This window comes from Periplaneta americana, chromosome 6, assembly GCF_040183065.1.
Source record: "Periplaneta americana isolate PAMFEO1 chromosome 6, P.americana_PAMFEO1_priV1, whole genome shotgun sequence".
Lineage (NCBI taxonomy): Eukaryota > Metazoa > Arthropoda > Insecta > Blattodea > Blattidae > Periplaneta > Periplaneta americana.
In genome coordinates this window covers 116,645,472-116,658,752 of record NC_091122.1, presented here as the reverse complement: position 1 = coordinate 116,658,752, position 13,281 = coordinate 116,645,472, and the positions used below count along the sequence as shown (strand labels likewise).

The 13,281-nt window shown below is 36.4% G+C and overlaps 1 protein-coding gene across 3 annotated transcripts in view; it reads left to right on the top strand.

Moving 5' to 3' along the window:
• Window positions 1-13,281, top strand: part of swm (Zinc finger protein swm) — a 101,083-nt gene that overhangs the window by 67,036 nt on the left and 20,766 nt on the right. For 2 of the 3 annotated variants that reach the window (XM_069828791.1, XM_069828789.1), the window contains 4 exons: window positions 3,166-3,255; window positions 6,025-6,180; window positions 7,640-7,780; window positions 7,916-8,169. In XM_069828791.1, the coding sequence (XP_069684892.1) occupies window positions 3,166-3,255; window positions 6,025-6,180; window positions 7,640-7,780; window positions 7,916-8,169 (641 nt within the window). The remainder of the gene's footprint in view (window positions 1-3,165; window positions 3,256-6,024; window positions 6,181-7,639; window positions 7,781-7,915; window positions 8,170-13,281) is intronic. The other variant, XM_069828790.1, reaches the window with a different exon arrangement.

Genomic DNA, 13,281 nt, shown 5'->3' with positions numbered 1-13,281 from the left:
CATCTCAAACAGCAGAAATAACTAAAATGCTCTCTCAATTAATATCACTCAATAAAAGAATTGTATTCCAATGGATACCATCCCATTGTGGAATCCTGGGAAACGAGAATGTGGATGCTTTAGCAAAGAAGGGCAGCACTGCTACTCACAGACCTGTTACTAAATCTACGTATTACTCTGTGAAGAGATTTATTAAATCTACATACTTAGACTTCAACAAACAAAATTTGATAACTCAATCCCAAGGGAAAAAATGGAACTCTCTGCAACAAAATCCACAGTTAATTCCCGATTTACCACGAAAATCGTCTGTAGCTGCATTTAGATTGGCAACAGGCCATGATTGTTTGGCCAAACACCTGCATAGAATTGGAATATATCAGTCCCCTAACTGTCCATTGTGCAACTCAAACCAAGAAATGGATTCGGAACACCTCAAAATCTGTGCTTCAGTTGCTGGTCATGATAATATCTTTGAAAAATATTGGAGTGCAAGAGGTTAAATGACTTTATTGTCAAACGCCTGGCATTAGAGAACAACAACAACATATTGTAAACTTCTTCTGTATATATTTCAACTAGACTGTGCCTATAAATTAAGACTTTATAATAGTATTAAGTTTTTTTTGACTTGTTCCATATGCTAGCTGTGAAGCAATGTACGAATGCCATGGAATGTTAATAAATACAATACAGTACCCTCTATTTTACAAATCTTCGAACTGCAGGTGCTATTATAATTTTGTTTCCACTAATGTTGAAAAGTTTGAATATTTTTAACTTTATTGTGGCCATTTTTGTTTTTGCGACTTTAAAATGAACATTGCCTTGGTAACAACCATTAACCTGGCATAAGATACTATGGGTACAATTAGTACCCTCTTTCATACTTTAATAATTATAACCGAACAGAGCTAAGAGAATAAGAAATATTACTTACGAAGTTCTGAGACATCTTAAAACATGTATAAAAACACAAATACAGGATGGTTTTAATTAAACTGACTATATGTAATTAGCTGTGGATAGGATTTTATCAGAGGAGCTGAAACATGTAAACATTTTGGGGGTCATACAGAAGAGAAATAATAATATACCATTCAAATATATTAAATTTTACCTGGCATATTATCATACAGATTCAGAAGGCAAAAGGAAGTAAGAATCAAAACATGGATTTTCAGGTTATGGAAGATTCATATATAGTATTTTATGCTTGTTTTGATGTTAGTACTCCCGAATTGCTGGGATGGATAATTACGATATTCAAAGGAAGTATGCAAACTGGAACATTCATCTCACCATATCCCTAAATGTGGATTTTGTACATACTTTCTTCTGACTTCTGAGTTAAGGTATGCTGTGTGGTAATTTTGTATGTCTCCATAATATAATGAAAGTATATGTGACCCGTTGCACGAAAAGGGACCTAAAGTTGTGAAAGGAAATTTTACAGGAGAACAAAATAACGAATTTGCGGTTTAAAAATTGCATTTCTATGTTTTGACATCTTGCACTACCTGTAGGCTTTTTTTACGTACTGAACTAGGACGTAATTTTACACAGTGCTTCTTGAATATCTAAATCTTTCTTATAGTTGCTAAGAAAACAAATGAAAACTTTAATTGCATTTTTTCTCGAAAACTACATAATGTAATATCAATATTCAATACGTTGTTGTTCTTTTCTAATGCCAGGCGTTTGACAATAGCAATTAAAAGCATAGTGGCTTTAGTTATGAAAGAAACAAACTAGATGCACATGCATGAGAAACAAGTGAGAATGCCCATTGTCTGCTTGGTGGCAGAGCAATTGCCATACCGTGCAGTACTGAATGCTAATGATGTTATGTTGCTGTTGATTGTGGAGAGCTTGAAACAAATTGCTGCTCAGAAAGAATTAATTTGAATGTTATTGGGAGAAGTAGCAATTCAATGTCGTAGATGTAGATTCATTTTCCGGGCTGAGAGGCCGTGGTCTATTAGTTGGTTTTATACCAGACGTTTCGTCTGCAACTGAGGCAGACATCTTCAGTGGAGTGGTATCCGAGGTCGCAGGACTCTTCTCGGCGTACCTGAGGCAACTGATCCTGTGTCTGGTTGTGCGGGCGTATTTATAGTGCGGCTCGCGGGCCGAGGCCTGTTGTCGCTGCGGTCCGCGCCGCTTTGTTCGCTGCTCCCGTTCTGGGTTCCATCCTTTTGTTGTAGTGGCTTCTTATCTGTTCTGTTTAGGACCGGGTACCAACACTTGTTTAGCTTTACGCCTTCTTCCTTGCGATTAAAGTTGTTATGTTTATGTATTTCGATCACTTCTCTATGTAGACGGGGGAAGAAGTGCGTCGTCGTGCTCAAGATGTCCGTGTCCTTGAATCTTATATTGTGATCGCCCTCTTGATAGGCATGTGCTGCCACTGCCGATTTGTCGATCTGTCCTAGGCGGCAATTCCTATTATGTTCTGTCAGTCTCGTCCTGACGCTCCGCTGTGTAGTACCGATGTAGACCTTCCCACACGAACACGGAATCCTGTAAACTCCGGCGGACAGCAGATAAGCTGCAGGATCAGTTGCCTCAGGTACGCCGAGAAGAGTCTTGCGACCTCGGATACCACTCCACTGAAGATGTCTGCCGCAGTTGCAGACGAAACGTCTGGTATAAAACCAACTAATAGACCACGGCCTCTCAGCCCGGAAAATGAATCTACATCTATAGACTCCGGCCGTGAAAGCCTACACTGCAAGATTAATTCAATGTCGATTCATGTGAAAGGATATAATAAAAGTAGTGGTAAAAGCAGCAGTTGCACAAACCTGCACCCAAGCCAGAAACCACCACTGAACAATGTGCGAGTTGCTTGGATGTAATTGATGTGATAATCTGCCTCCCTCTCCTTTTAATATATCATTACTCATACTGAATATTGTATTCCCATGATAATAGTTTTCTGCCCAGAACCAGCTAAAAAGAGTCAATATATATTATCTGCGTGACTTCAATGAGTGAATAATTACATCACAATTTCTGCTTTCTCATAATTTTACTGAAATAAATTAAAGTTGATTTAGCACTGTCGTTAGTGAAAATGCATCTTGATAATGTATAATTTGTACCGTGTTTATTTTCAGGAATTTGTATGGTGTAATAAGTACCTATGTTTTTTGTTTGTAGGTTTCTGCTGCAGCTGCAGCTATCAAGAAAACGCAGGAGATATTGGCAGTGAAAGAAACTCTAAAAAAGAAGCAGGAGGAAAAGAGGAAGGTATGCTATGAAGTTGGTGTGATCACCTCAACTACAAATTCATATGGGATGTAAACATTGTGATGTTCATAACATTATTTTTAATTGTGGAACTGCAAATAATCGAAAAAAAAATATACTCTTCTGTTCAGATGTTATTGAAGTGGTTCCCAAACTTCTTTAATTCCACTTGGTACATCTTGGACAGTATATACTCTCCTTACATTTAAACTTTTTAAATTACATATGATGAGGTAATTTAACTTATCAAATTCATTTTAGTTAAATTAAGTGCAGACGGGGGAAAAGTTGTCTTAGTTTTCCTTTAACCTAGAAAGTTGGGGATACGGAAATAAGTTGAAATAAAAATTAGTAAGATGGATGGTGTTGATTGTTTTCTTCAAATTCTTTGGTGCTGTGTTTCAACACATCTTCAGAATATAAGATCATTGTGGTTGAAAAACCAGGTCTTTCAGACTTTTCACCAGTATTAATAACTAAATTCATGCCTAGCTCATTTCTGTAATTCTCGCCTGAAAGAACTGTGGTAGTAAATGAATATCATTGTTTAAGGGATTTTTTGCGTGTTTGTACCGTCAATTTTCTGAAGGGATATCTGAGAACTAGTGATTAATTCTTGTTCAAGTGAGCTCAGTCAAACCTGACTAGCCACTTCTGCCATCAAGAAGTTCATTTGAGACAGTGAAAGCTGAGAATCTAGATCTCTTTGTATAAAGACAATGCGTTCATAATCGAATGTTTTTTCCAGAAAGGCTTTATTAGAATCGTATGGAGTAACAAAGTTAGAGTTTTTGTCTTACAGCTTCAGGTTGAGATTATCCAGAGGCTTAAAAAGTAAGAAAATGTAAATGCAAATTGTTTTTTCCTTATCCTAAAGGAATACTTTCACTACTGCCTTCTTAATTTCATTCATCCCTCCCAACTTGTTTCCTTTCGATATCTGATGCAATTCAGTATGGAAAAAAAAAGAGGTCCTTGTGTTCAGCACTGAGGTGAATGTAGAAATAAAACATGCGGGCATTTCAGGCATTTGATTTTCAGTGTCCACAGCTTTAATTGCCACATTATGTGCATTATTGAGGTCATTTGATAAATTCGATGAGGTCAAAGCTTGTCTGTGGATGATGCTGGATTGTTTTATTTTACATACCATAACCTATGAACCCAGAATGTTAACTAATCATGACTTTTGCTCTCTATGCACAGATTACTACTATCTTGTCCCCGAAAAAATTCACTTTCAGTAAAAAAAAATTGCAGAAAGTAGTAAATACATTACAATCCTTTCATGTTATTTCCAAACATTTAGAAAAATGAGTGTCACAAAAATGACATGTTTTCTCATTATGCTTTTACGTGTTTCTGTACAGTTCAGTTTCATTAATTTGCTGAAAATGATATTATGCCTGCAGGACAAAATTCCAGCATACTGGCGACACTGATATAACCTCGGCAGCAGGGTGCGAATTAAGATATTTGAAGAGGAGGGGATAGAATCCTAGATAGAGAATACCATGCGTAAAATTATTATTATCCTCATTCTGTACGGCTCAATGCCTGGTCACAATGAGTTACTTGTCTTGCATCTTGATCATCATAATAATTATATCCCTGAGCAGGCTTAAGATAAGATGTGTAATTCCTAAGTTATTGATTGTTGTCAGTTTGCCAGTGATGATAATACATCAGTATCATTTTCTTTGCTTATTTTATACTTTATGAAGTACATGTATTCGTATTAAAACAATTACATTTTGTGAGGGAGGATAGAAGTTATCCCTGGCAGGGATGTTAATATGAATTTATGAGAGGGGAATAACTTTACTACAGGGGGAAATCCTCCCCATCTCCCCCGTTAATTCGCACTCTGCTCAACAGTTGTGAACATCATTAAATAAACCATAATTTTTACAGCTGTAAGTTATGACAATGATTTCTTAAAAGAACTATGGATCCTTTAAGAGCTAACAACACAGTAAATTTTAATTTATGGATTTTTATATTATGTATTTGCCAAAATAATTTTACAAAATGAGGAATAGTTCCTCTCACTCCTATCATAAGACCTATTACTTTGATTTCTCTAAGTTTGTATTTTTCTAAATAATAGGGAATGGTTGCTCGTAAATACTTTTCTTTTCTTTATCAGCATCATCAAGTAACTGCTGTAACTTTCAAAGCAAACAGTTGGGTTGATCACTAAGCCAATATCAGATTTGCTTTTATAGACCAATATATCATTTCTTCTAGTGCTTCCATTTTCTGTCAAACCAAATAGTTCCTCATGTACTTTGAATCTAACGGAATAAAGTTCTGACCTCATGAAAGGTAATATTAAGTATCTATCGCAAGTATTACGTTTATAAAATTCGAATGTTTATATTGTCTGCAGATTCAGCGCACTTTTGAAATCTTGTGATATTAAATACCTATCACTTACCAACCTTCCACATACCACTATTTGAAAACCCCTATCATATCAAATCTTTGGACTAATCTTGTTAAATAGTGTCTATATCGCCAGTTCCACCATTACAACTTCATTAAACAACTGATCGAAATGTGTATGTCAAGTGCTTAGCATTAGACACTAACTAAACAATAAAATAAATACGTATTCGACCACACACACACACACACACACACACACACGCACACAATATTAAACTCTAATAGTTATTCTTTACCTGCAAGTGAAATATTTAGTGTAATGCTAAACCACTGAGAACTCTGCTCTTGGGACACTGTACCTTTTATTTGTATGTGTAGGAGGCATTGAAGATAACTGCAGACTTGAGAAAAAGGAAGCAGGACCTGCTGGATAAGCAGTTGGCTCAACAGAAGCTTTTGATTGAGAGGTTAGAGAAGGGTGGTGTAGCGTCTGAGCAGCGAGAAGCCCTCATGACGACTATAAAGAAGCTGCAGGTTAGTGTGACGATTTACTAATTGTTCTAGATTCGTATTATTGAATTGTAATTTTCTGTATATGTACTATTTCAGCAATAACTTCAAATAAATTGCACTGGCAAAAATGGATATGGTTCATGTGCTTTTCACGAAGACTAAACGAGAACATACAATTATAACTGAAACAATAAGTTCTGTTCCTGCAGTGAAATAAATGTTCTAGCTCATGAATCCTATTCTACATGCCACTTTCTGCTATATTTCATTTAAATACATTCATTCATCAGCAGCACTACAGTTCAGTTCAAGCCTCGACTTCTTTCAGGATCCTTCATCATGAATCCCTTTCCTTGGCCACCATCCACCAGTTCTTAATTCCAAGCTTTCTGATGTCCTTCATGATCAACACATTCCATGTGTAAGTCCGTAAATCATGTACCTTTTTCCCTTTTCCAGTTCGCCATAATTTGGACTGTCCAGCTAATTTTCCTTCAAGTTTCTGAGCAAAAGGTTTTTCCAGGATGGGGCCACTAACCACCATGCCCAACTGCACAGCTATCCTATGCGGATGGTGATTTTCTGTCTGAGTTTTCTCCCATAGCCGAAGGGTCCCGATTATAGTGTCGGGAACTCGCTTTTTCACCCATATATGCTTAGTGCTAACTAGGGACCACGACAAGGACATGCATATATTGGACTCCATAGGAATAAATGGCTTTTGCTGAGATTTTAAATAGGTTTTAATCTTCGGCAGGTTAAAAACCACTCAGGACCACTAGGCTCCCATTTAAATACATTGTGAAGAGAAATTCAAGTCTGCTAAGTGGAATGGCCTTTAGTTCTAAAAATGTGTATGATTTTGAAAGGGAAACCTTGTCGTCAAAGTATTTTTACAAGACAGCAACTGCAAAGTGCAGAATAGATAATTCAGCTATACAACTTAAAGTATGTGGCTTCAACCTCCACCCAAAATATCTGGTGTAGATGCAGATCATACATCAGGGACTGTATATGAAGAGGGACTCCAAATTAGTAAGAACTAATAGTCATATGTAATTGCAGTTTCTTGAAAGTTGGCATCTCAGTGATTATTAGTTTTTTTGTTGAGGTTTTCCCAAAGTATGGCGAATGTCAGGAAATTACTTGACGAATCTACTGATTAATCCTGCCAATTACCATGTCGCTATCACACATTCCATTATTGCTACATGTAGATATCCATGCATTTGATAGAGTGCCATTGAATAACTCATCAAATTATATCTCTATAACTCAGTTCTTGAGCATTTGGCTGTATGAAACATGATTTATGTACAGTAATAGGAATACATTATGCTTATACATGTATCATTTCAAATATTCTTCCATGATAGGAAACAAGAACGAGTGCCTGCTTCAGGTATAGGCTACAGCTGTTAAAAGATGTGTGGTAATGCATCACCACAGTGAGAATGATGTGTGATGGTTTATTTAACAGGAGAGCATTGAAAAGATTCGCAAAGACTTATCCATTGGAGTGGCACAGGGCAGTCCTAGTGTGTCTAATGCAAGCAGTACAGGAAGTGTCAAGCAGCAGAATGCCTCATCACCAGTTCTAGTCAAGAAGAGCAAAGAAGAGGTAAGTTTATTTATATAGGTGAGAGAATCTGTGCGAATTACCTTCGCCATACTTCTTTGAAAAATGTGTTGACTTGCTACTTCTATGTTTGATATCAGAATTTCTTACGAGAACAACAGAAGCTGAGAGAAAAAGGATTTTGTTGTGTTGCAGGCACAGCGAGAGATTCTTGATGCAGAGTTGGACTTGTTCACAAAGCAGCAGGAGGGAGGCGACACTTCAGAGCTGCAGCGAAAAGTGGCTGAGCTTAAGATGGAGGCTCACTCACTGGGACTGTTGCAGGGGAATGCACCCCATATAAGACCGCACCTTAGAGGTGGCGTGCACCTGAACAGGAGTCTTAGCAGAGGTGCTCACAGGCCATTGCGAGGCAATTCTTTCAGAGGAAGGTCAGTATTTTGCATTCACTGTTTGTTTAATTAATTTTTTACTTTTATATTTTATTTACATGCTACCAGTATGTTGGCACTAACAATTTAATATTATTACATAAAATTACAAATGGTACAAAGAAATAAAAAAGAATAATTAATTAATTAATGCTTTTTCTGTATTTCAGATAATCTTGATGAAGGGATCATAACTTTTATAGTATAAGTTTGCAATTTTAATACATCAGTCAAATGGGGAAAGATGTGTAGAAATTTTCATATAGTATGAGTTGTCATACATTTCAGAGACATAATGAGCCAACATTTCTCAGAAATAATTTCCAGTGTATATTTTCTTTAAAACTTTAAAGAAAAAGAGAGCATGTAGATATTGTCATTAAGAATGTAGAGTTACAATTTAAAAAATAAAAAATGCCATCTTGATATCTGCATGAACATAATATTAAATTGCATTATATGCTTTCTAATTTTATGGAGTTTGTTGTTACAATGGAATTCCAAATAACAGATGCTTATTCCAATTTTGATCTATCTACAACAGAATAACATGTTGAAAATGTATTTTGTCCAAAATAAAAGTTATAATCTATATTAGACCTAACATTCTGATTGCATGTTTATACATGGTGTAACAAAAGGTACGGCCAAACTTTCAGGAAACATTCCTCACACATAGAAGAAAAAATATGTTATATGGACATGGTTCTGCAAATGCTTTATTTCCATGTTAGAACTCATTTTCTACAACTCTTCACAATACATTAATCATGGGGAAACACACAGGAACAGACCATACCAGCATACCACATGAAACTCTTTTTTACATGAAATGTTCAAAATGTCCTCCGTGAGCATCAATCCGCCATCATATTGAATCCCAGATGCGCGTATGTATCCCTGGAGAATTGCGTATTGTTGCACAGCCTTCCACAATACGGGCACAAAGACTCTCTGCATCTTGTACCAGGGTTCCATACACAATAGCTTTCAAATGTCCTCACAAATAAAAGTCTAATGGGTTTAGGTCTGGAGAGCGTGGAGGCCAAGGAATTGGTCCACCTCTACCCATCCATCTGTCACGGAATCTGTTATTTAGAAACTGACCAACATTAACACTGAAATGAGAAGGAGCTCCATCGTGCATGAAGTACATGTTTCGTCGTACTGGTAAAGACACATCTTCTAGCAGAACAAATAGAGTACTCTCTAAGAAAGCATGGTAAGTTTGTCCATTGAGCCTGAGTGGAAGAACATGAGGCCCTAACAAAAAGTCACCAATAATGCTGACCCAAACATTGACAGAAAATCTTTGTTGATGACGTGATTCAACAATTGCCTTCGGATTCACGTCAGCCTATATGTGTTGATTGTGAAAATTTGCAATCTGATCACATTGAAACAAAGCCTCATCTGTGAACAGTTCAGTTGCACTAAAGTCAGGGTTGACACAGTGTTGAATAAACAATTTGCAGAAGTGTACCTGTGCAGAAAAGTCATCTGCTGACAGTGCCTGCACACACTTTGAATGGTATGGCTACAGCAGGTTCTCATGTAACACGCTCCAGACAGTCATGTCGTCAACATTACCTGTTGCAACTAATTGTCTTACGCTGACACTAGAGTTGTCAACTGCATGAAGAATTGCCTCCTCCAGTTGAGGTATCCTCGTCCTTCTAGGCCTCCCCCAGTCACGAGTAGCAGGCTTAAACAACCTATGCTCCCTAAGACGACGATCAATTGCTTCAAACATCTTCCTGTCGGGGCACTTTCATTCAGGAAATCTCTCCTGATACAAATGTTGAGTGCCACAGCCATTACTGTATGCTAGTCCATAAATCAAATGCGCATCTGCTAACTTCTCATTTGAATACACTTCCATTGCACTGTACTGGAAACCAAGTCTGTGATGAACACTGATAAACAGTTGATACTACGTGCTTCATGCTAGTAACGCAGTGAAATGAGTCACATTCAATTGGAACACAAAACACTGGCGGTGGACCTAAGAATTACAACTACATTCTAATCAGACGTAACCAAGAGGGCATTTTATTAAACATTTCATGCACGACAGAGTTCCATGTGATATTCTGGTATCTTCTGTTCCTGTGTGTTTCCCATGATTAATGTATTATGAAGGGTTGTAAAAAATACGTTCTAACATGGAAATAAAGCATTTATGGAACCATGTCCATGTAACATATTTTCTTATTCTACATGTGAGGAATGTTTTATAAATTTCTTGAGCAAGATAATAGAGCTTCAATTGTGGCACATGATGGTCTATAGCCATACTGATATGGGCTTAAAAGATTGAAAGTTTCAAGTCTCCAGATTAATCTTCTGTGAACAATGCGTTCCAGTAATTTAGAAATGCAGGATGTTAAAAATATCGATCTATATGATTTGCAACCAAGACCTCTTCAAGTGTTATCTCTATCCAGTGCCTTTGCTTCAGTAAGGTCTCATTTTATAAACCTATGGATCAACAATTGGCTCTCTTCTGACAAAGGAAAAAATTTTACAGTCCGTTCAAAAGAAACCACATGCACAAAAACCTGCCCAGACATGTTCAAACATTTTTAACAAGAGCCAGAACAGGTCACATTGTCACACAATTATACCTACACCGATTTCACCTTTCTGATACTCCTACTTGTTTGTGGTGTAATAATCATGATGAAGATCTTTAACACATTCTTCTGTACTGTCCATTCATATACCACAAAAGAAGTAAATTAAAATCATGAGTACCAGTTGCAGAAGACACAGCCCTGCAGTATATATTGACTTCAACCCGAACTCTGGCTACTAGCAACAGGCATCTATAATGAACACCGATCAAAATACCCCTCATTACTTATGAAAAACAAGAACTGAAAAGACTATAGTGGACTTTATGTTGTCAGCAAACAGCTGGATACATTAAGATGATTGATTGATTGATCGATTGATTGATTGAGGAATGTTTCCTGAAAGTTTGGCCGTACCTTTTTGTTACACTCTGTATATGAAGTCAAAATATTTATGGAAAAAAAGTTACAAAACACCAACATTTTTGATACAATCTGTTCTGATAATTTGTTCTTGATTTTAAATATACAGTAGCTGAATTTAACAAAAGTAGTGGTCTAGTGATGCATATTGTCGTTGATTTTATGAAACCTCTTGTGTGACAGTAGAGAGCATAATTTTTTCAGGACAAAGAAAACATTAATTCAATATCATTAGGCCTGCATAAGAATATTAGATAATTCAGTTGATGATTATGATGACATCATCGAGAACCAGTGTAGGCCTATTGTTGTTTAATTAATTTTTTCTTCCTTTTAAAATATTATGCTCTGTATTGTCACATAGGTTTCATAAAATCATCGACAATATACTACTTGTTTTGTAAACATTTAATTTCTTACCATTGTCATGAGAACATCTTAAGATAGATTTTTTATACTTTTAGTGACTGGCTTTCTGCAGTATTTCTGACTATACTAAAAATTTCTTTAAACCACATATTCAGCAAATATCAAAAATCAACTCTGCCTGACTACATATTTAACTGTAGTACTTAAATACTGTAGTTTAGGTTGTTTTGTGAAGTAAATCTTATAGAATAGATTTATGTTTTCAAAATTCTAAAACCATCTACAGAATAGTTTTAACTCTTCATTACAGAATATGCAGAATTTCATTGCATTACTATTGAAAGAATCATGGCAACAAATCTGGAGTAAGTGCTCCAGTAACCTCACTGAAAGTAGAGTACACAAAATAAGCCAGTGGTGCGCTATTATCTTCATCTCTGAGGTTTTTAATTTTTCTTACAGCTGATTTGGAGTATAATATGAAGGCTGTTCGGATTTCACCTTCCAATGACTTTTAAGAAAACAAATGATGAGAGGAAAATATTTTATTATATACACATATACCGGTATACCAGAGGCTTAGACTACTTCTCAACATAGTTATCCTACCTCTCCCTTGAATTGAGACACTTATTGTATTTGAGTACGAGTTTTTGTATCCCTGTGCCAAAGAAAACTGCCACCTGGGAGCCCAGTCATGATATGACATTATTCTCATATGTTCATTGGAATTTAAGTGCTATTAATTCAGGTTTTTATGTGGATGAAAAGACGATAATTGCTTAGTCCAGTGCCTGGTCTATGTACAAAAAAAAGTCGCCCACCTCCCAATCAAACTGGTCCATCAGCACTCGTGTCCAGTCATATCTTATCTCAGAAGCCAGAAGGGAGGAAGTTCAAAATCTCCATTTTGAGATATGGTGAGATGAATATTCCATTTTGTGTACAGCTTTATGACTTGCTTCTTTTGAATATCAAAATATATACGCAACTATTCATGCTTCGAATTCAGGAGTATCAACAAAACGAGTATAAAATACTTTATATCAGGCATGTCAAGGGCACTGGTAAGGTTACAAACTGCTGTTTTCTGAGTGCACTTTGTGAACACTTTGGTTTGAGGGAGTGTAAGAAAAATCGTCAGTCGGGAGTGTACTTTGTACAGGGAATAAGTTACTAAAGTAATGTAAAGTTAATACTAGGCAATACATAGTCCTACTAGGATAATTTATTTAGGAAATTTATGTTTCGACAATCATGTTAAATAATATTTCTTTGGAGGTATACTTGACAATAATTCTTAATACAAATTATTTCACATTATAATACAAACAATTTTAAATATTACAGTTAAGTCTCTCGTATCTGGCACCCAAATAACCGGCAATATCAAAACAACGGCACTTTTGGCTAGGCCAAAAAAAAAAAAAAATCATTCATGTGAAAGGGAAGAGTCGGACGAAGATGTGAGTGGTTTTCATGGATTACACATGCCGCATATTGTGTTTACTCTTTACATTGTTCACATGTTAAAACATAGACAAAAAACCTGTTATGTCCCTGGAGTATATTAGGTAGAGGAAACGCAAAGAAAGCTTCCCATTTGCCTGATGCGCAGAGAACAATATTCGGTCCTCGTGCCGCCATGCTCGTTACAGGGCTGCTATGAATCACCTAATGCTGATTACTAGGCGCATTCAAAAGTGAGGTCTTGAACTGTTCGTATTGTGGAGTGTTGCTATGC